The 23791-nt window shown below is 39.8% G+C and overlaps 1 protein-coding gene across 2 annotated transcripts in view; it reads right to left on the bottom strand.

Annotated features, from left to right (window-relative positions):
* The window catches only part of mta1 (metastasis associated 1), a 52653-nt gene that overhangs the window by 9595 nt on the left and 19267 nt on the right, over positions 1 to 23791 (bottom strand). For both annotated transcript variants that reach the window (XM_004540208.6, XM_004540209.5), the window contains exons 5-13: positions 8127 to 8253; positions 6107 to 6170; positions 5611 to 5728; positions 4379 to 4481; positions 2951 to 3050; positions 2357 to 2545; positions 1152 to 1226; positions 925 to 983; positions 484 to 647 (exon numbers count right to left, since the gene is read on the bottom strand). In XM_004540208.6, the coding sequence (XP_004540265.1) occupies positions 484 to 647; positions 925 to 983; positions 1152 to 1226; positions 2357 to 2545; positions 2951 to 3050; positions 4379 to 4481; positions 5611 to 5728; positions 6107 to 6170; positions 8127 to 8253 (999 nt within the window). The remainder of the gene's footprint in view (positions 1 to 483; positions 648 to 924; positions 984 to 1151; positions 1227 to 2356; positions 2546 to 2950; positions 3051 to 4378; positions 4482 to 5610; positions 5729 to 6106; positions 6171 to 8126; positions 8254 to 23791) is intronic.

Genomic DNA, 23791 nt, shown 5'->3' with positions numbered 1-23791 from the left:
GGGCACATAAGGCCATTTTCTCTTCTCTCTATTATGGAAATCCAATATCAAATGTGTGCCGCATACAAAGAGCACAGAACAGATCTTTAAATTATCTGTATTAGATTGAAAATACACCGATCTGAAGACAAGGATGATGGAGATCAACATAGGCTGATGATCTTGGATGCTAGCTAAATAAAAATTAGGAAAATCAGTACAAAAGGATGTTGTCATCACGTATACTAAAACTACAGACGCAGCACCCAAGATCCATACCAGGTTAATTATCGAGCGCAATTAAAGAAGCAAATAGATTTTCACACCGAGACTGAAAGATGTTTAATTGTCGCATCAAAACTGATTAGGATTTGCAAACATCTGAGGCTTTGACTGTATATCTATCACGACAATCTCATTTCCTCTAAGGAGGAGAAAGAACTCTTACATCAGGACAGTAGCTACTGCATTTGCGCAATAACAGGACACAACAGAATGACTTACTGTAGCAGCTTTCACAGGCTCTACCCAAGCCTGGGGTCGGCACTGAGCCTGGAGGTCCTGGGACCGCTGTACCCGCTGTACCCACTGTACCCGCTGTACCCGCTGCTCCATTTACCAGAGCTGGCTTTACATTGTTACTCAACTGGTTAGGGTTTGGCTTGTTACTGATATAAGAAGAGATACAGAGACAAGACATTCACCAAGAGAACAAATAATATTCATCAGCCTGCAACCAGAGACAGTAGTTCCACTGATCCAGTACTGAGAGCGTTTGTGAATAATAAAAAGAAGAGTTTGTACTGTATAATGAGCGACAAGTGCTGAACTTTAAAATACCAGAGTTGTTGCTGTGACCTTCTCCGCAGCATCGACTGATTTAATACTTGATAATATGTAGGAAAATGAAAGCAGGCTGATAAAATGCTGCATCAAAGTACTCACTAGTTGGGGATGTAGACCTGCTTCAACTTGCTTTCTGCCTCGGCTGCTTTTAATCGTTTCTGGAGCAGAAAAGGAGGTTGTTGACGAGAAGTGCAGTTAGACCTAGTGAATTTCTAACCTTTAGGTACCAACAACAGATTTGTGAATCGCATGCAAATATAAAATTAATTAATATGGGTCACTTAGTTTTCTTTTTTCCTTAAGAAATATATAAAGGAAGTTGTTACCTGCTGTACATATCTATCTGTGGTCTTCCACATGTAGTAATACTCAATAATACTCGTCAGGGATTTCCAGGGCAACTACACAGGGACAGAAGAGGAAAATAATTATGGTTTTAGTTGAGGTGATGTTATGGGAACAGATAGAAAGAGAGGAAATCTTGCTGAAGGCAGGGAATGTAAAATTAAAGCTGAAACTCTTGATTACATGATCATTAACGACTTTAACTAACTGAGAAATTAAGATTGGTACTCAAATAAGATGATTCTCCCTTTCGTGACATTTATAATTATGAATGCTAAAATATCTGTGTATTTCTTTCACATTTTAAGGAACACACACGCATTCAACCTGATGTAGTACTCGCTCATTAAAAAGGTAAAGATACGATTAAAAAACTGAAGCTAAATCGTTACATTGCCTCTATGAAGTTTGAAAGAATATGAGCCTTTAAGTGGTGGCCCCACCCATACTGATGGTGTAGTCTTGTTGTTGGAAAAAAACCTCAAGTAGAAACAAAAGTCTGCAGCACTGACAGCAGATGGCCACCAGGTGGCGGACTGATGCACACAGTGAGAGAACACTAAAGGCAGCGCCACTCTTCTCAGCACTGAAGAACATGAGGCGCTTCAGCAGAGAAGAGGCAGCTTTCACTGGATGTTTGTTTAAAAATGCTCACTATTCATTCTTACCATGGGGCTGGACACAGTGCTTCTTTACAAGACTACTGTTATGCTTGAAAGTTGCATAAAAGGAAAATCAGCTGAACACCTAAACGAAGTCTAAAATGGGGAGAATCATAGGACTGGTTTGAGCTGTAAAGGTGTTGGCAAGTTAACTTGTAGAGGGTACGTATTACAGCCAGAGCTCTCTCCAGGATATTCCTTTATGTTTTCTGTACATAAAATTCACAATTTAATTTCAGTGCAAATTGCTGCATAAGTTGATAATTATAAAGCTTGATGAGCTGAGAAAAATCTGTAAAATGAAATGAATTCAAGTGGCTGTATTTGCAGCTCTTAAATAAACCAAGGACACTTTGCAATACATTTTGTTATTCCATTTGAAACCCAAAGTGGAAAACAGCACTTCTATGTCTGTCTGCCCGGTTCTCAGCTTACAGTCTTTATGTAGTTTCATATACTGCACACAAATATGACAGAACAAAAGCATGTTTCCTAAAATCAAATCCTACTGTTTTCCCACTTACAAAATCCTGCTGGATGTCGGTAAAGTCTTTGCCGTATTTCTCGAGGGCCTCCTCAAAGAGGTTGGCCTCCGAGGCGCTCCACTCCTCCATTTCATCCCTGCAGAGGACGGGTCCACCCTGAGGAACCAGTGCTGCGATGGCTCGAGTCATGTCGTAGCCTGTAGCATGGAGGGTGTCCATGGCATGAAACTAAATGCAAGACAAATCCATGTCAGTGCATGAGTTGAACCAATCATGCATTTCATTGCAGCTATATGATTATAGTTTACCAGTTTAGAGTGTGTAGACACAGCCTCCATGAGAGTATCTGAGCTGTTTCTGTGTGTCTGCATGTGTGTTTGTGTACATGTGGGTAGCTAGGGCTCTCATCCATGTTTTATATATGAGGAAAGGATCTAGGGCAGAATAGACCCACACTAGGCTGGCTAGGTTTTGGGGCCAAATGCTTGTTAAGGATAACCAGACACAGGCTTCAACAATCACTAACAGACTCACGCGCAAGGATTTTCTGATTAACAGTCCTCCTTCTCCACAACACCTTTCACATGTCATGTGTTAACAGTTTAAATCAAATCATATATATGTCTATCTCACCAAGGTGATGTCCCTGGAGGCTGCAGCAGCACTCATATGTAGGCTGGGCTGTCGGACAGAGCTACTGCAGTCCAAAGCTCTGGCAAAGGTACCTACTGACCTGTGGGACACATGAGAAACTACTGATATAGTTCCCTTTACAGAACAAACATGGAAGTCATATCAGCAAAGTCCTAACTTTGGTTCTTCCAAATAAAATATTCAAGTCTGTAGTGTGGTCAGACAGATAATGCACCTCAAGCAAATTTAGACCTCAACAGGCTAAAACTGCTTAGCAACCAAATATGGCTTGAAAACTAGATATTCACAGATTTTAGGAAAGGTTTGTAGTACTTATTAGTTTTAGTGAATTCATGTATTTTCTCTCACGCTGAGAATTAAATAACTGCAGCATCTTTACCAGGTGCAATCATAGCGTTTCACAACAAATCAAAAGTTCTACCACATTTAAATCTTCAATCTTCCTGAGCAGCAGTGCGCCGCTTTCAGTGCGGCGGCTATTTTATTTTCTATTTCTCATTCCCTGCAAGTCCCACTCAGATTACTTGCACTTGTGTGTCCATAATGTGCACTGGATCTGCTCAGCTGTGTAAAAACAATGACTCCTCAACTTGAATTACATAAAGGGGAATAGAATGAAGTCTCAGGGAGCCGTAGTTGAGACCATTTGTTGTAAATCTTCTCCCTCAACCACCTCAGGACAGAAAATACAACAACAACAACAAGCATGCTTCTGGTGCCACTCCTCGCTGATGTGCCCTCGCTCTCTCCACCAGTTATGGGGGTTGGGCTGGGTCAGCTTGACAGAGAAATTGATGTTTGCTCTCTGGCAAGTCAGAGCTCCACGGTAAAATAATGTGCCCATACAAGTAGTCAGAAACGGACTTCCAGGAAGCGATGTAAAAATAGCAGCTGAGCTGGAACCGGTCCAGATGTGCACAAAGACATGATGTCAAAGAGAAAATTGGAACAATTTAAAGAGGTGAGGTTTTTAAATTTAATGACTCAAAAAACGTCTTTATGGCACCCCATAATGCCCGTTCAGCATGATGGGTGTTTTTATTTTTTTTTTAACCTTGCCTTGACCCTTCTAGTGACCTTTAGGAAGTTTTAGACTAGCTCTTGGATTCACTTCGGATTCAAGTACACCTGATTAAATGTAGTGCACTCCCTGAAAAAAAAAAAAAAGTATGCATGTGTTTTATAATAACTGTCATAATTGTTTTTAGATGCACACAAATAAAAGCCAGACATCACGGCTCTAAGACTGGATGGATTAAGTTTACTTGACACAGTTTTTTAATAAGTGAGGCAAATTTACCTTAGCATAACTAACTTTACAACTAACTCTCTCTGAAATTGAAAGAAATTACAAAAATCAGATTTGTTTTTGTTATTGTTATACATTTCATGTCTGAGCTGACTTACCGTGCTACTACTAAAAACTGATCAATCTGTTTCTCTGTCAGTGAGCTGTTGGGGTCCCAGATCTTCTCCTCCATTTTCTCCAGGTCCCTGCCATCATCCTCACCTAAATGCACCACAAGACAAACAAATGTGGATGCAAGTCCATTTTTAATGCTCTCCAAGATTGCCATGGGTCTTTATCGGGGGGAAAAAAACAACAGCAAACACAAAAAACTCAAGTTCAATTGTCTGCAATTTTCCTTTTAGATTAAAATAATAAATAAATCCTGCTTTGTGTGGGGCTTTAATGAATCCCAGAGTTGAAGAGGTAGGCTCTGTCAAGTTGCCAGCCTTCAACCAACGAGCCAGCCTGCCTGAGATTCTAACACATGTAGAAGAATTTCATTAACATGGGTTTAATTAGCAAGCCTAGTGTCCCATGGTGCTTTAATTGCAATTTCAGATGCATCCCACCTGCTAAGAATAAAATTCTGGCAAAACACAGGATGCCAGCAAAACACCATAATCTGGCAGAAAAACAGTCACATTTGAAAATGATTACCTGATTAATGATTACCTTACAAACTATTGGCAGAGAATGCCCGGAAAATATCCTTCTGCTCATCTAAATGGAAATAATAGTGGATTTGTGTTACTAACAAGTTGGATTTAAAAACATTACAGTTTGTACAAAACTGTCAAGTCCCAGTTATTAAAATGAATGCTTACAAATATTTTGCTACACTTTACGACCTATTATATTTCATCGTGGGTGTATACCTCAATGACAGCTTTTTTGATGTCAGATTTGGGATGCGTTATGAACAGTTGTCTTCTCTGCGGGTGACTGTAAAGTCATCAATTGTGCAACACGAATGCAATAAACTGTTATTTCAAATGCTGTGATTATGTATAATCATTGTTAGTCCACAGTGTGATTGCCATGGAAACCCAACTTGGTTGTTCTCTCAACTTTACTCGTAACAGAAAAGAGGAAAAAAAAGTGGTGTATTAAGGCAGAAAAGTCATAAAAGTTCATGACATGTTCCTGAAATTTGAGCAGTTGCACAAATATTAAAAAGTTTGACAGTCGTGGCTCAGACTGTTAAACTTTTCCCATTAATGCAGACATATTGCTAAAAAAATAATCAGTCCACTGCAGGGTAAAAAGTGCCCTGCAGAAAATGGATACAGTGCTTCTAAGCGAATAAGTCATTTTTAAAAAGCAGCCAAAAATTTTAAGCACAACGTACCTTCCTTCAGGAGGTCGGTGATGTCGGCCTGGTACTTGTTCCCAACACGGATCTCCCCCTTATCAGCCAGCAGGGTCTTCTGCTGAGGGTCGTATACCAGCGAGTAGAAGAAGGCATCCTGGGAAATACAGATGACAGGAAGGTGTGAGGATGCAATGAAAGGAACAGGAAGCGGGATGGGCGAGCGGAGAGGCGAAAGAGTGGGGTGTATCAGTTGGTCTGCGTGCGTGTGTGTTTGTGTCTGTGTATTTCCCCCCTCTCCTAGTCTCTCGTCTCCTCATTACAGTACGTGAAAAGAACATTCTAGGTCAACACGTTGAATAATTCATCTGGAAACAAGAATCTTTAAACTCATAAGATTCTTACTCTCCTCTTCTCTCACTCACTCACTCACACACACACACACACACACACACACACACACACACACACACACACACACACACTCTGAAATCTAAAACCTAATTACAGTTGAGACTCCATCATGACCACGTACCTCTCTGTCCAGGTAGGACTTCAGGGCTTCTGTCTCGTTCAGCAGCGTCACACAGCACTTTCCCCTGAAGGATGTAAGAAACACAGTTAAGGAAGAAGTGAGAGAAAAAGAAAGAAGAAAAAAATTAAGAAAGACACAGGAGGAAGTCATAGAGGAGAAAAGTATGAGCCAATATTTGACATGTGAAACATTGAAAAGCAGACGGGGCTTAAAGTCCATGGGATTTTAAGTGGTTATGTAAGTGCAAGATGAAAGCTGCTCTCTGGTCCAAACTCCTCTGCAAGAGAAATGTAGGATACAGCTCAGAATCTCCAATGATGGTATTGATTCAGGTCCAGTTTGCCCAGCTTGGTTTTTTGGAGTTTTTTTGGGATAAATCCTGGTCCCGTGTGTTGACACCAACAGCACTCATCCCTGTCCCCAAACTGCTACAGTCTGAACTGGGATTATTTACCAGCTAATTAGTCATACCTCTCTAGCCTGAAGCAAATACGATTTGGCAGGGTAATAAACTCAAGCACACTGTGTAACCTCGCCACACACTGTTAAGTTAGAAAACTTAATCAAGCTTGAATTCTCACTAAACAAACTGCTCATCAGAGCATTTTTATTCGAGCAGATGTCAGTTTGCTCTTCTTGTGATTTCAGGAATGTCAAGTAATAATATGCTAATGATTAGGTAGGTTTGCCTCGAGCTTACTGATGAGCAGAGGTAGGTTTATATCTAGAAACAGCTTTCTGTTGACATTTACTGCTCAGCGTGTACCCTGCATATGAGTGGATTACTTTGTGTCTGTCTTTCTCGCCAGCACAGCTTCACGTATAGCAGGCAATGTGACATCAAGGAAATTGCAGTATTTGCATCAAAAAGCATGAATACACATTATAACAGTATAAATGAGTCCATGCAATGCATGTAAATAAAAAATTGCAACATGGAAATGGGAATAATCAGAAGAAATTTGCAAATATTTGTTATACTGTAGGTCTTAACATTATGATGCCATCAAGATTCGCTTTTTAGTATTCGAAAATTATCTTATTAATCAATGAAAACAACGTAAACTGCATTAGTGATGTGAATAAGTCCACCTTTCCTACACTTGATCTAAATTTCCTACTTAAGCAAAAGGTGATTCACAGTCAATAATGCTGCAATCCATCTAAATTTTAGGGTCGAGTTACACAGGCCCAGAGACCAGTTACCAATCATCTGGCAAATCACTCGACATGGGGGAAAAACAAATGTTCCTCAATCTGGTCCAAGTGGTTGCTGACCTACACTGGCTGCAAAAAGGTGCTGCACCAAAAACCTCCGTGTGATTTCTGCGGTCGCTAGCAGACTGCTGCAGTCGCACAAGAGCAGTCTCCAGCAATCACTTGCAGCCACTGGAGGTATACACATTTTTTATCCCCCTCACAACTGGTGGTTGCCAGATGGTTACTAACCGGTCTCTAGGCCTGCGTAACTGAGGTGTTAATCAGCCTAAATTTTTACTCATTTACAGTATCAATGCTACATTAAGCCACTGCTCATTAGCTGAAAATTTCTAACCACTACCAATTTTTATTAACCCCCTATTGGCTTGAAGCCAACACAGAAAAACGACAAAGCATTCATCCCTGATAGTATTCATAAAAAAAAGACAACAAAACAAAAAATGAGCTGCCATTTTTTCATCTTGTTATTACCATAAATTTATAACTACTTTTTCTAAAAACAAGTCGGTTCTGTCTGTCTTGTTTTCTCTTCACCGACCCCCTACCGTCTAGGAAAATTTCATCAGAAATGTTCTGTTTGGAGAAAAAGTTGGGTTTGTTGAATCAACTGTAACCCAAAAGATTTGGATGAAAAGATGAAGAAACATTTAGTGAACAGAACTTCAGTCACAGCATGAGATGGGTATTTGAAACCAAAATAGAATGTCAAGTAGGTGGGTGGGTTTAGAAGTTGCACAAGCAAGTCCCACAAAAAGAAGGTAAATAAAGCATCTAGTCCTGTGACACAAATGAAGTGTACCTGATGTGTGTGGCTGGTAAAGACTCCAGCTGGCGAGAAAGGAAGAGCTCTCTGTGTCTGAGCTGGTGTTTCTGTTTCTCCGGGAGATCCCGCATCTCTGGATTCTCCATCTCCTCCTCCAGCTCCCCTAGGTGAAGAAAAAGAAAAGAAAAAAGGAGGAGGAGTGTCAAACATAAGTACTTTAGATGAGGCAGAACGATGAAGTCCATAAGCGGGGGGGAAAAAAAGTGAGAATGGCAAGTGAATCGGCTGAAGCCACACACTCCACACAGAGGATGCACATTTGATGAGCTGCAACGATGGAGCCCCCAAGGACAGGGAGAGCTGTGCATATATACAGATATTTTACATAAAGTGGTATGAATCAAACAGGATGTCAAGTGGACTGAGATCACTTGGCTCAGCTCTACAAAAAGTGAAGTAAAAGGCCCAATCCAGCCTTTGAGGGTGTAAGGTAGCACAGAGTGACACAGTTTAATGTGCTATTGTTGGTAGTTATTCCTGCTATAATACAATCAGAAATCTAATCAAAATATAATCAAGAATCAATAAAATCCAATAAGAAAATAATCACTACAATGATAAATATTTAAATCTTTCAACCCAGACTTTCTTTGTGTGTGTGCACTCGTTCTGTGCAGCCGCGACCTTGAGCTCTGTTTGTGTGCGTAAGGAGTTAGCCTAAACAATCGTCTGAGTGACAGAAAAGTGGAGCAGGCAGAGAGACAGATGCAGAAAAGGGTTTGGATTTTATTGTGCACGAATAGCAGAAGAAGTAATTTTTAAGTCTATTTCACCTCAAATCCTGCAACATCCCAGGTATCGCTGTTACCTTAGGACTGTTCATGCTTTTAATGCCCTTCTGATATGCTGTTTGTTATGTCCTGTATTTTTAAGCAAAAAAATGTAATTCAAAAGTTAAGAGCATGAGAAAAATTACAGAAAATATACACCTGTAAAGAGATGGCTGTGGCTACAATGTAGCTTGCCGTAATGCTCTGACAATCCATCAAGCAGTGCGGCTAACCAAAGTTGTACTAAAACATTTTTTAACAGATTTCTGCACGCCCAAATCGGTTCGAGGTCAGTAAGCACAACCAGAATTCATACATAAGGCACACTCTAGATTTTTGAGAAAATTCAAGGATTTTAAGTGTGCTTTATAGTGTGGAAAATACGTTATACAGAAGAAAAGAATATATCGTGATATATATCGTTACCGCACATGCTTCAAATTATATTGCGATATGAATTTTAGGCCATATCGCCCAGCCCTAGTGTGAGCATGATCATAAATGATTGTCTGTCTCTCTGTGTTAGCCTGCTATCCTCCCCAGGGTAAACCTTGTCTCTAACCAAATGTCAAATAGGACATGCTCCAGCCTCTCCCATGACCCAGAATTAGATAATAGGTTAAGAAACTGACTGAATGGATGGCTGACTGGATAAAAGAACGGCTGGGTTGTATATTTCCCAGAACACAACCAATAAAATCTTTCTGTTAGTCTCTCTCACCTTGTTACCGTTATTTTTAAGACTTGATAAAAGCCCTTTTTTTTTTTCTTTTTTTTTCTTTTTTAAATCACAGAAGACATTTATTTAACTGTTCTCACAAATTGGATAGTATATTGACTGACTAATAAGCTGAACTTGAGGTGTACAATTCAGGAGTTTCCCTTTAGTTGCGTGCTGCTGATTGAGCTAATTTCTCTTGAGTCAGAAGCTGAGCTCAAAGATTTGTCTTCTATTAGTTGTTATCTCTCTCCCCCTCGCTCTCCCTCTCACTCTCTCCCTCATGTTTGCATGTAGAAAAAGCAAAAATCAAAGGGCACCAGGTGAGATGAAGGGGAAGGAAAAAAAAAGAGAAAAGAATAGTTCTAGTAAAGAGGTCCAAGAATGACTGGACAGAGAGATTGCTGAAGAGATGTCTGCCTGTTTAAGTGAGCCATGTATCTGAGTCATCCTTTAGTAAAAGATTGAGCCATGGCTAGTGGGTTAGTACATTTCCAATATTAATTCCTATTCCCATGGATGTGGATGAATGAGGGAAACGCAGAGGGAAAAGGAGACGAGCTGGATGGTAAAATAAACAGAGACAGAAAACAGTAGAGAAGAGCACAGGAGAAAAATGTGACAAAAGTGATAAAGAGAATGGGAGCTTAAGATGTAGGCCGAGCAACATAAACACATCGAGGAAACGAGAGAGGGGTAGAAGGGGAGCAATAGAGAAATCAGCAGGGAGAGCCGGAGTGAGAGAGTGAGGAAGGAGGCCGATGAGAGAGCAGAAGTGAAACGAAGAGCGGGAGAGCAGTCAGTACGTGCTCCAATTCATTTGGAGTTTCATTAGAGGAAGCGAGACAGAAAGAGGGAGACAGGGAGCAGAACAAAAGCAATCAAGGGATTTTCAGGAGAAGAGATGTGTGGCCAAAATCAATAAGTACTCCATCTCTCCCTCACTCTGCCCAGCACTCAGCACCCAGCAGACACACTATCAATGCCCAGGCAGAGCAACGCAGAGGCACGCACACACACTCACACACAGCGTTCACCATCTTCTTCCATGTGAAGGCAGGAAAATATGGACCAAGATCCAAACAGGAAAAGTACCAGAGATTAACCTGAGAGATGTTTTGTGAATCTCATTTCTATAAAGATATTGTACTGATGTTCCCAGCAGTTACCATGAATCAGATGTTAAAAACTGGAAGTACACGTCGGTTGTCCTTTACAAGACATTGCTCTGGCAATTAAAAAATAAATAAATAAATCAAACTTATATTGTGCAAATAAAGTTGTGTTGAATATCAGTGAAACTGGCTTTACTGTGATGCAAAAGTATGCATAGAAAATATTTAAGAGTAAATCAATGTTTTGGGTATTTTTTTTTGGACAGTAAATACATTTAAAACTAGTAATTAGACTCAGTGTTACCTCTGATTGAATATAGCAATAAAGTACTGTTACTAGAATGGATGAAGAAAGAAAGAAAGCAAAGTGAGGAAACAGAGGAATTATATACAATAAGATCCAAAGCCGGAGTACTTTAATTAACCCCTGATCCTCCAGGATATATTACTGCTCATTTTATCTGTCTCTCAATAATATCCCATTATATAAACAAATATAGCCACAATTAGTCCCAGTTGACCTAAAAAACATACATGTGAAGTATATAAGAGGATTTCTTACACTAAAGAATATCTGGAGTTGTGGGGTATTATTCTAATGTCAAAATAGGCCTTATTAGAAGGAAAGGAATAAGGATGCAGAATAAGAGATTAGATTTGAGGTTTGAGTTGGTAGGGAAAAAAAAATGTGAAGCCCTGTCAAAGACCAGGAGTTCTGTTGGAGACTAAAAACCTGAAACTTTGTATGCCTTTAAATAAGAAAAAAAAAAGCCTAAATAAATTAAATTTGGCTGTTGTCCCCTTTGAGGTCGTCTCCTTTTGCACTCTTGAACCACTTCGAGCATTCCTGCCAATTTAGGATCACAGTGGACTCACAAAGCCTGCCTGTATTTAATGCCTACCTCCCTGTTTGTGTTTTGTGAAACTGTTCCCTGTAATAGATTACTGGTGAATTTACCGATGGTGACCTTCATGTTATCCAGATTGACCTTGAAGAAAATGTATGTTTCTTGATTTTACAATATAAATAGTATTTGCTTGACTTCAAAGCTAAGTCTCAATATGTGGGTGTGAGTGTTTGGATGTGTGTTACTCTGCTTCTGCATCCCCATATCTATTACTTCATACACACACACACTCTAGCAGGATTATGTAGTGGTCCATCAGCAGGGCTGGTCCTTCCAGCTGGCCCCTGGCTGTGAGTCCTTGAGAAGCAATTCAACTCCCCAACCTCAGTCCTCCTCCTCGGAGCCAATCTCCTGGCAGTGCACCCACACCATACTCTACAAATTGCCTCTCCATCTCACCTGTCCCAGCCAATTATCAATTATTGATGAATGGGTCGCCTTACTGTGTTGAGATGGTGAGAGGAGAGGAGAGAGCAGGCTTCAGGGCAAGTTGAGGAGGTGAGGAAAGCATAGCTGATTGGTGTTAACTTAACCAACTGACTACATCTTTATGAAACAGACCACTTTTTATGATATACTGAACTGCAAACAGCTGCAGAGAGGCTCATGTAATTACTAAAATACCACTGGTAAACCTCTTATAACCAACCCATCATATCCATGACTATTAAGTTTAAAAAATGAAACTTTATTTAATTAACTGAATTTAAATTTCAGTCATAATCCAAATTTCAAAGGTTGGAGGCTGTCTAAAATAACAGACATCAATGACTTGCAGAGCTATTAAATCCGTATTGACAGCAGAAAAAAGAAAATTAAGAAAATGTAACATGTTCGGAGCAAAATGCTTCTGGGGGCGGGGCAACAAAAGAATGGAAAAGTGGTACTCAAAAGGAATGTGTGGTGGAGTATTTTGCAAATAAGTAGGTTTGTTGGGAAAAGGTCAGTAAGACTGGTTATAAAAAGTCTTATTGAGGGACAGACTTTCGTAGAGGTAAAGGTGAACAAAGGTTCCTTAATCTGCCAAAAAGGAAAAAAATTGATCTGCAAAATTGTGGAAGAAATTTCTGAGCTATGTTCCTCCATGTAATACTGTGAAAACTTGGAATATCTCATCATCAACAATACATAATGTCATCAAAGGTTTCCAGGAATCTGGAGAAATCTCTGTGCACAAGGCTGATAATCATTACTGGATACTCGTGACCTTCGGGCCCTAAGACAGCACTGCATTAAAAAACAGCCATGATTCTGTCACAGAAATCCCTGCATGGGCTCAGAAACACTTCCTGAAATCATGGTCTGTGAACACAGTTTGGCATGTCATTCACAAATGCAGTTTAAAGTTCTATCAATGCTAAAAAGGAACCATGTGTGAACACGATCCAGAAATGCTGTGGTGTTCTGTGGCCCAAAGCTCACTTACAATGGACTGACGCAAAGTGAAAAACTATGAAGCAGAATCCAGGTGCTGAACTAAGAACTCTCTCTGAGCCTTAAGATACCTCCACACACATACCTTTGCAGACATCCAACAGTGGCCTGGTACAAGGTACACTAATCTTAGCCCAACTCCATCATTCTTCACATCACATCACCCTTATCCTGCCTCATGTCCTCCTCTGCCTCCTCATTAACTCAAATGACTAATAAAGTTCTATTTACAGTTACAGTAAAAGTTCAACAAAGGCCTGTTTTGATCAATATAATATATATAACAATTACTCACCAAAACTCACCAAAATAATTCTGATTATGGTTTTGGCAATGAACCAAATGCCCAACATTAAACTGAGATGATATTTTCTACACTTATCTAACTTCCCTGTCCTCCATTAGCCGTTTACTTTTAAAATGTGATATTAATTAACTTGGGCTGCGGCTGTTGATTATTTCAATAATCACTGGATATAACGTCTGTCAAAATAACAAAATCCTTTCATTTCATTTACATACCATCCTAAAACCAGATTTATTTTTTTTCTTAAATAAAATAAGGTATACATATATTCTAAACTAAGGCATTGGGGGGGGGAGAGCCTTTGTCTTCTTAAAAGACTTTCTAACATTAAAATAAGGCAAAAAGGCAACTCACAATATTGTATTTTGGTGTGTGTTCATGAGTATTTGTGTCTTCATGTTTAAGTGTACCAGTGAGTGACTTTGTGTGTCTATAAGCCTTTAAGCATGTGGTAGCTTCATCTGACCGTTCTCAGAACTGAGGACTGCCATGTGCTCTTAAGAAGCGCCTCCTGCTGCAGAAAGCAGAGGTTGTGATGGTGTAGATGTTAATAATTAATGTTAATAATAATTCAGTGTCCTGAGTAACAGCACCAGGTCATTGGCTCAGAGTTTTACTGTGAAATTCAGTTTAATTCAATTCAATTTTATTTATATAGCGCCAAATCACAACAAAAGTCGCCTCAAGGCGCTTCATAGATACAGAGAAAAACCCAACAATCATATGACCCCCTATGAGCAAACACTTTGGCGACAGTGGGAAGGAAAAACTCCCTTTTAACAAGAAGAAACCTCCGGCAGAACCAGGCTCAGGGAGGGGCGGTCATCTGCTGCGACCAGTTGGGGTGAGAGAAGGAAGACAGGATAAAAGACATGCTGTGGAAGAGAGACAGAGGTTAATAAAAGATATGATTCAATGCAGAGAGGTCTGTTAACACATAGTGAGTGAGAAAGGTGACTGGAAAGGAAAAACTCAATGCATCATGGGAATCCCCGGCAGCCTACGTCTATTGCAGCATAACTAAGGGAGGATTCAGGGTCACCTGGTCCAGCCCTAACTATATGCTTTAGCAAAAAGGAAAGTTTTAAGCCTAATCTTAAAAGTAGAGATAGTGTCTGTCTCCCGAATCCAAACTGGAAGCTGGTTCCACAGAAGAGGGGCCTGAAAACTGAAGGCTGTCCCTCCCATTCTACTTTTAAATACTCTAGGAACAACAAGTAAGCCTGCAGAGCGAGAGCGAAGTGCTCTAATAGGGTGATATGGTACTACAAGGTCATTAAGATAAGATGGGGCCTGATTATTTAAGACCTTGTATGTGAGGAGCAGGGTTTTGAATTCAATTCTGGATTTAACAGGAAGCCAATGAAGGGAAGCCAAAACAGGAGAAATCTGCTCTCTCTTTCTAGTCCCTGTCAGTACTCTTGCTGCAGCATTTTGGATTAGTTGAAGGCTTTTCAGGGAGTTTTTTGGACATCCTGATAATAATGAATTACAGTAGTCCAGCCTGGAAGTAATAAATGCATGAACTAGTTTTTCAGCGTCACTCTGAGACAGGATATTTCTAACTTTAGAGATGTTGCGCAAATGGAAGAGAGCAGTCTTACATATTTGTTTAATATGTGCATTGAAGGACATATCCTGGTCAAAAATGACTCCAAGGTTCCTCACAGCGTTACTGGAGGCCAAGGTAATGCCATCCAGAGTAAGAATCTGGTTAGATACCATATTTCTAAGCTTTTCAGGGCCGAGTACAGTAACCTCAGTTTTATCTGAATTAAGAAGCAGAAAGTTAGCAGCCATCCAGGTCTTTATGTCTTCAAGACATTCCTGCAGTTTAACTAATTGGTGTGTGTTATCTGGCTTCATGGATAGATAGAGCTGGTTGTCATCTGCATAGCAGTGAAAATTTATTCTATGTCTTCTAATGATGCTGCCAAAGGGAAGCATGTATAATGTAAACAGTATTGGTCCTAGCACCAAACCCTGTGGAACTCCATAATTAACCTCAGTGTGTGAAAAGGACTCTCCATTTACATGTACAAATTGTAGTCTATTAGATAGATATGATACAAACCACTGGAGTGCAGTACCTGTAATACCTACAGCATGTTCTAATCGCTCTAATAGGATATTATGGTCGACAGCAGAGGTGGGACCAAGTCATTGTTTTGCAAGTCTCAAGTAAGTCTCAAGTCTTTATCCTCAAGTCAAGTCTCAAGTAATGTCAGGCAAGTCAGAGTCGAGTCTCAAGTCACTGGTGTAAAAGTCAGAGTCAAGTCACAAGTCTGAAACTTTGAATTTCAAGTCCTTTCGAGTCTTTAAAAAAAAAAAACAACGAAAAAATAATGTTGCAGTTATATGCTAAATGTAAATATTAGACCATGTAATTTTAAAATCTGTGTTTTTCTCAACACATGACAAAATAGTGAACTTAGAAAATATACACAAATTGTGAAATTGCACCTCTTTAAAATGCAGCTCAATTAAACCTAGCTCCAAGAATAATTTTCACCGACAGTTCTGAGATAAGCTGCATGTTATTCTTGGATGCGGTTGTAGGACCAGCTTTAAAATCGCATGACAAAAATATCATACACATTAAAAAAAAACTGTATCACCAACGTAGCCTGGACAACATTTGCTAGTTAGATGAAGTCAGCTATCTCATCTTAGCATATTTATATGCATATTTATAATCATACGGTTCTTGGAGTGAGTGCATACACTCATGAAGTTTAGTAACTTCCGGTCACTGCAACAAGCCCAGGTACAGTTTACCGACGGATGGGTGCAGGACCTTGAAATGCACCGTGTAGAACGAAAGACCATCGTACGTATCATAAGTTTACCAGTCTCACAAATTGTCGTCATAAATACACATTCCTTAACCGTTTATTAATAGGACCTTTGAGCTCAACGGTAATCAATTAGTAGTGGAAATAATTTCTGGTACGAGTTACAGAAATGTAGCAGTGACAATAATACTGTATGCTGTAATCGTACTGGGCAATTAGTGATACAAAACAACTGTTTTATCCTGTGAATAAAAGTATATGTTTTTGTCAATGTACCATAATAACAGAAGCGAAACGCAATATTGTGTCAGGACAATTCACTATTTATGCACAATAAATAAAGGAGCATAGCGCGACAATTTCTGTTCAGCGCCAGACTTGCTTGTAACCTATATCACTAATTATGTTGTGAAAATGACGTATTAACTACAACAGCAGACTGACCTTCGTGTAAATGCTTGGAGCAGACTAACCTGTGAGCTGGAGTGTTCTGGGACGTTATATTTGATCTTTGAATGGCTGCAATCCAGTCGCCTCTTTGTTACTTCGGAAACATGGCTCGAACAATTTCTCTTCAACGACGTAATCCGATAACAACCGATCTCTTTACTCGTCGGCTTCCCGTGGCTGTCATGTGACCGGCTATTGCAGTTAATAATACAACAGCTTCTTGACATTTTTGTGTTTCTTTTTATCGCTGTATAACTGATTTTAATTGAAAGCCTGCGTGCGCTAGTACCGCTTGCCACGAGTTCCCAGAATCCTTTGCGGTTCTACCCGTGAATGACGTCACATTTTCAATCTCTATATAATATGCATGTTAAATTTTATATTTGGGGTGAAATATCAAGTCTTTTCAAGTAAACCGGTTCAAGTCCAATTCAAGTCCCAAGTCATTGGTGTAAAAGTCCAAGTCAAGTCACAAGTCTTAGAACATTTTTTCAAGTCAAGTCTAAAGTCATAAAATTAATGACTCGAGTCTGACTCGAGTCCAAGTCATGTGACTCGAGTCCACACCTCTGGTCGACAGTATCGAACGCTGCACTAAGGTCTAGCAGGACAAGTACAGAGATGAGTCCACTGTCAGAGGCCATATAAAGGTCGTTTGTAACCTTCACTAAAGCTGTTTCTGTGCTGTGATGAGTTCTGAAAGCTGACTGAAACTCTTCAAATAACCCATTCCTCTGCAGATGATCTGTTAGCTGTTTGACAACTACTCTTTCAAGGATGTTTGATATGAAAGGAAGGTTGGAGATTGGCCTATAAGTAGCTAAGACTGCTGGGTCTAGAGATGGCTTTTTGAGTAAAGGTTTAACTACAGCCAGCTTGAAGGCCTGTGGTACATAGCCGATTGATAGGTTTGTAGCTTGTACCTATCTGCTGGAACGTTGAAGACAATATAATTACACACAAGCAAAACACAAGTAGGCAAGCTTCTTCATGTTACTCGTGCACGGGAGAGAACCGGACAACCGCTTGACTCCAGTTGGTCTCGTCCGTCCCTTCCATACCACTGTCCTTTTATTGAGGTTACATGAATATGCATAGGTTCATTAACATATGACGTCCACATACACACAAAGAGTACCTTGCCTGTGTATGTGGGTGTGTGTATGTGTGTGTATGTGGGCGTGTGTGTGTGTGTGTGTGTACTGCTGATCAAAGGGTCATAAAAGCACACAAGCAAACATCCTTGGTCAGGAAGAGGGTAGACTAGACCCCCCCCGGTAAGGAAGTCCAGCAGGTCATCTAAACAGAAAAGCACTCAGACTAGAACAGACATAGCTACGTTAATCCCACCATAAATCAGCAAGGGAAGATACGATCTCTCCTCTCTTCATGCTACACCGATTATTAGAGATAGGTTGATCATATTTAAGATCGAAGAATTAATGAAAGGATTTCTTTGAGCAGTTTTGTAGGAATGGGGTGTAAAAGACACGTTGATGGTTTGGAGGAAGTAATTATTGAAGTTAACTCAGAAAGATCAATTGGAGAAAAAGAGTCTAACTTAACATCAGTGGTACTAAGAGTAGCTGTAGATAATATTACATCTGTGGGATGATTATTGGTAATTTTTCCTCTAATTATAAAAATTTTATTGGTGAAGAAGTTCATGAAGTCATTACTAGTTAACATTAAAGGGATGGTTGGCTCAAAAGTGCTCTGACTTTTTGTCAGCCTGGCTACGGTGCTGAAGAGAAACCTGGGGTTGTTCTTATTGTCTTCAATCAGTGATGAATAGTAAGATGTTCTGGCTTTGCGGAGGGCTTTCTTATAAAGCAGCAAACTATTTCTCCAGGCTAAATGATGATCCTCTAAATTTGTGACACGCCATTTCCTCTCCAGCTTACGAGTCATCTGCTTTAGGGTACGCGTTTGAGAATTATACCACGGAGTCAGGTACTTCTGAATAGAGACCTTAGTTTTCACTGGAGCTACAGTATCCAGAGTCGTACGTAGTGAGGAAGTAAAATTATTAACAAGATGATCGACCTCTGTTGGAGTAGCGTTCAGATAGCTGCTCTGCTCTGTGTTGGTACAGGGCATTGAAGATGATAACAGTGGGTGGATTATATTCTTAAACTTAGTTACAGCGCTTTCAGAAAGACATCTACTGTGACAAAGTCTACTCTCCACTGCTGTGTAATCAATTATTGTAAAATGTAAATGTTATCAGGAAATGATCAGACGGGAGAGGGTTTTCAGGAAACACTGTTAAAAGTTCAGTTTCTATGCCATATGTTAAAACAAGGTCTAGAGCAGACCATCCCAAAGTGTGGGGCCCGCAGGGGGGGGCACGGGATGAAAAAGGGGGGGGGGGGGGGGGGGGGGGGGGGACAAAACGCTTGGACACTGCTAGCATGGGCGTATACAGAAACGCAAAGCAGGAGATGAAGCATAGCTGAATATGTTTCCAAACCAACTTCATTCTAAGCCAAAGACTAGAAAATATGGTGAAGCATATCTTCCCTTTGGCTTCACCTGCACAAGTGCCAAGGTAGGTCTCCCCTGCAGGATTGCTTTTCCCTTCGTCGGGAGCAGCGCTGGTCTGTTTAAATCACGGACAAACAGTATGCCACATCTGTGATTTTTAGTTCACAAACACTTCTTGTAATGACTAACGACTCCTGACATTTTGGAGATGTTAGCTCTTTATACAGTAAAGTTACAGCGGGATACAAATAATGTCAGGCTGATCCTGCCACGATTTGTGATCTGAAAAATGTATTGATAGCAATGTTGAATATTTTTACACAGGAAAAAAAACAACTACACGTAAAATAATCACATCGTGACGCCTCTGCCTTTGTAAATGAAGGGACATTAACTTCGTGTGTATGTAAGTGTGTAAAACCTGCAGATAGTCAGATTAACAGTATTTTGTCTCCATCTGCCATTCTGCAATTCATCTCATGTAAACAATAACGTGGCGCACAGCGTGCCATGAAAAAAGGCACATACCTTTGACGTTGCGTGGCGAACTCTGTATTCCTCGTCCACATGTAAACTCAAAAAAGGAGTTTTAAAAAAAAATCTCAGTTTTCGGTGAGTCCAAACACCGTTTACTTGTGGACGAAACAGCTGCGTTTTCAAAAATACGTCTGAAAAGTCTGAGAAATCAGACAGAAACTCTGTGTAAGGCCCAGGTGGACGATAGAAACCAGTCTTACTTGTTATCATCTGAGTTTTACAGCTGGGGTGGGCAAGGCTAAGCATCAGGCTTTCAAATAAATTAAAAGTCTGTCTTTGTCTTTCATTAATTAATAGGCTGGTGTGAAAAATTGCTGCCACACCGCCCCCTCGGCCTGTGCTTCGAGATTTCTGGTAGTTAGAATGACTCGGGGGTGTTGATTCATTTAAACTAACATAATCATCCTGCTGCAACCAGGTTTCTGTAAGGCAGAGTAAATTGATTTGTTGATCAATTATTAAGTCATGTACTAACAGAGACTTGGAGGAGAGAGAGACCTAATATTTAACCCTCTGGGGTCCAGGGTATAATTGGCCGTTTTTGACTACTTTTGATTTTACCTCTATATTTCACCTTTAAAATATGTTTTTCTTGCCTTGTTTGGTATCATTATTTTCTGCACAATCTCAAATATCTGAAATTTGAGTTATTTTTTCATTTTGGTATACTATATTATCACAGTTGATCTAAATTAGGACAAAAAATTCAAAATTTGAGTAGAAAAAAGTTAGATTTTTTACTGTAAAACCCACAAACATGTTTAACGAATCAATTTCATAACTTGAAATGCAAATAGAAATTGTACATTTCTAAAAATCTAAAAAGTTTTGCAAACAAAGTTATATGGTACTATTTACCTAAAAATGCAGCCAAGGCCTCAGGCATTTTTTATATAACCATTTAAATCTATTTACAGAACAATCAGGTGTGCTGCATCAAATAAGAAGGCACACAAATTATTTGTGCCAGTCCAAAAAAATGTAGTTTGTGTTCAGTATAAGACAGAGTAGAACACCAAAGGCCTAAACCCTACAGGTCTGACAGCAGGAGGTGGATCAGTCCTGTTTTCCATGTGGGAACAGCGTTTACACTGGAATCTGCCTTTGACGGCTTTTTTAGAGCAAATATGAAATTCAGCAGTATAACTGACACACAATACAAAACAATAACTACACAGCACACTAACTACAGCCTCCAAACACGCTAAACGTCACTAATGTCTCGCTCACCTGCTTTCCGTCAGGGGTGTCACTCCTAAAAATCTTCCCCTTCTTCCTAAACCACCAAGTGTCACATGTTGCCAAATCATTTTTTTTGATTGGCTGACATGGTAAACTAACACCAATAGGGAAGGGGTATTTTTTTCTTTTTTCACACACAAGTAGAGAGTGTTTGCTAGCGATGTCTGTAGAAAACAGCATCGTCCTTCCCGCTGTAAACACCACTGTTTTGTTCAGAAAAAAAACGTGTATTTTTCATCATAACTGGTTTTACGTAGCCCATCGACACAATTCAAAAACTGGTATATAGTTTGAAGTCCGCACTTTCGACCCAAGTTGAAACGGAGACTCTGACTCGCTGCATCTTGTAGTTGTGTCGTCTTAAATTGGTCATGTGATTTTGACGCGCCAGCGCGTCTGGCGACCCCAGAGGGTTAATAATCCACATTTCACTGTTTCACTCTTTGGTTCAGATGTGGATACTGTATTGTTCTTTCTTTGTGATTTTTTATGTTTAAGTTGTTTGTTGCTGGTTTTTAGTTTGTTTTTTGTATTTTTGGGAGCTGACACAGTCTCTATGGAGATGGGTTTTTGGGGGGGGTAGCAGGATGAGAGAAGCTGCAGAGAGGCGTGTAAAACTGCAACTCTGCTTCCTGGTCCCAACTCTGGATAGTCATATTTTGGTGGGTTTAATAAATTTGTCCATATTTCTAGAAATGAGAGTTGCTCCATCCAAAGTGGGATGGATGCCGTCTCTCCTAACAAGACCAGGTTTCCTCCAGAAGGTTTGCCAATTATCTATGAAGCCCACATCGTTTCCGGGACACCACTCAGACAGCCAGCAATTTAAGGAGAACATGCAGCTGAACATGTCACTCCTGGTCTGATTGGGGAGGGGACCAGAGAAAACTACAGAGTCCGACATTGTTTTGACAAAGTTGCACACCGATTCAATATTGATTTTAGTGACCTCCGATTGGCGTAACCGGGTGTCATTACTGCCGAAGTGAATTATGATTCACGTTGTCATTACTGCCGTAATATATTAGTATATATTAAAAATATATACTTTCAATGGCCTGTGGAAAAAAACATTATTTAACTTTATTATCTTTATATAATAGGTCTGCTGAATAATGTTACAAAACCCTTGAAATAAAAGTGTACACCCCATATCCCCCTTTAGATTTTGCTTTTCTTCTTTGCTTTTCTTCACTTTGGAGCTTTTTGAACAGTTGTTTTTTTCCCAGTAAAGATTTTAAAGTTGATTCCAATTGCAAGTGCTGTTTTTTCCCTCCACCTGAGCTCACTGTCTCAGTAACAGCTCCGCCTCTTTACTCTACACTATTTGTGTGTAGACAGACTCCACATTAAACAATGACAGCATTGTCACTGCTGTTGCTGTATTTCAGTTTTTTGTTGAGAAACCTGGGGCCTACTTGTGCTCAATGTTGTACTACTTTATGTTCATACATGTGTTCCCAAAAAAAAATCTATTTTTATTTGCAAATGTGGGTGAAACCCTCACGCTTACATGGTGAGCTGCTCTACAACATCTTTTTGCAATCTAGTCATTCAAGTTACTTGAATTTTTGCTATTGTTGTTAACTGCTACTACAAAAATAGCAGTAACCACACCTAAACTCCCACCACATGATCAATGACTAGACACAGCATTTTATGTGCTGCGTAACACCCATTTCAAATAAATCTTGAGATAGACATCTTTAGATCTGCCTCGTCATAGGTTAAGATGAACAAGAAAAAGTACTGTGATTTTGAACGCCTTTCCCACTCACTCAAGCGCACGATCAAGATGATGTTCCCACCCCCCGTTTTACAGCACAGTCCAAGTAAGAGTAACAACAACACAGTCAGCTGAAGAAAAAAAAAAAAAAAAAAAAAAAGAAAGAAAGGAAGAAGACGACATCGCAGTGTTGGAGTGCCGATCATTTTTTGTGCCGGTTGCATAACGGTTACAATGGGACTTCAGCTCCAGAATGCATTCACTCAAGTTCTGCTTGTGCATTGTTTTGTTTTTTCCCCCTCAAACCACAAAAATCATCCTGGATGTTGTTCAGTCGTTGCAGCAGACCACATTTTATCCCTATAGCTCAAGGAAAGGGTTAAGGATACAACAGACAAGTGTTCTACAGTGAATGAAGAGATTCAGAAATTCAAGCACATGTAACTACCAAGAGACATAAGAAGCAAATCCCCATGTACATTGTTTTAAATTATGTGGTTTGACTAGTTAATGTTCATTTGACTCTGGCTGGAAGGAAAAACCACAAAAGTGCCTTTACAGTCACAAAATAATAAATCATGTCTTCTAGAGATTCAAGCCATGACTGCAACATGGAGGCCCCCCCTTCTCACATTTCAAAGGCTTAGGAACAAGTGATGCATGTATGTGAGCTTAAGATGTACCATTTGAATAAGGTATGTACAGCGCTGCATATAGATTGACCTTCTTCCAGTAAAATAAACTATTAAAATGACTAGAATAACTTATTCAATCAGATGTTGAGAAAGAAAAATATGCCATCAACAATACATCGATCCACTTTAGGGTCACAAGGGGTTGGAGACTATTTCACCTGACTCTAGGTTAGAGGTCAAGTAAACCATGTACAGCACACCAGCCCATCACAAAGCTAATATAGAGAAACATGCAATCATTCAAGCTTATATCCACACCTAAAGCCAATACAGAATTAGCAGTTCACCTAACAAGGATGTCTTTAGACTGTGTGCCCAAATACAGTACACCTAGCCAATAGGTTCCAACCCAGAATCTTCTCACTGCGCCACCCGTTTAAACGTGGTCACATGTTTAAGATCATTTCTACAGCAGTGCAGTAGACACGGTGAACAGTGTCTTTCAAACTGCTATGCA

This window comes from Maylandia zebra, linkage group LG19 (genome assembly GCF_041146795.1).
Source record: "Maylandia zebra isolate NMK-2024a linkage group LG19, Mzebra_GT3a, whole genome shotgun sequence".
Classification (NCBI taxonomy): Eukaryota; Metazoa; Chordata; class Actinopteri; order Cichliformes; family Cichlidae; genus Maylandia; species Maylandia zebra.
The sequence above is the reverse complement of the archived record's forward strand: the minus strand, read 5'-3'. Positions and strand labels throughout refer to the sequence as shown.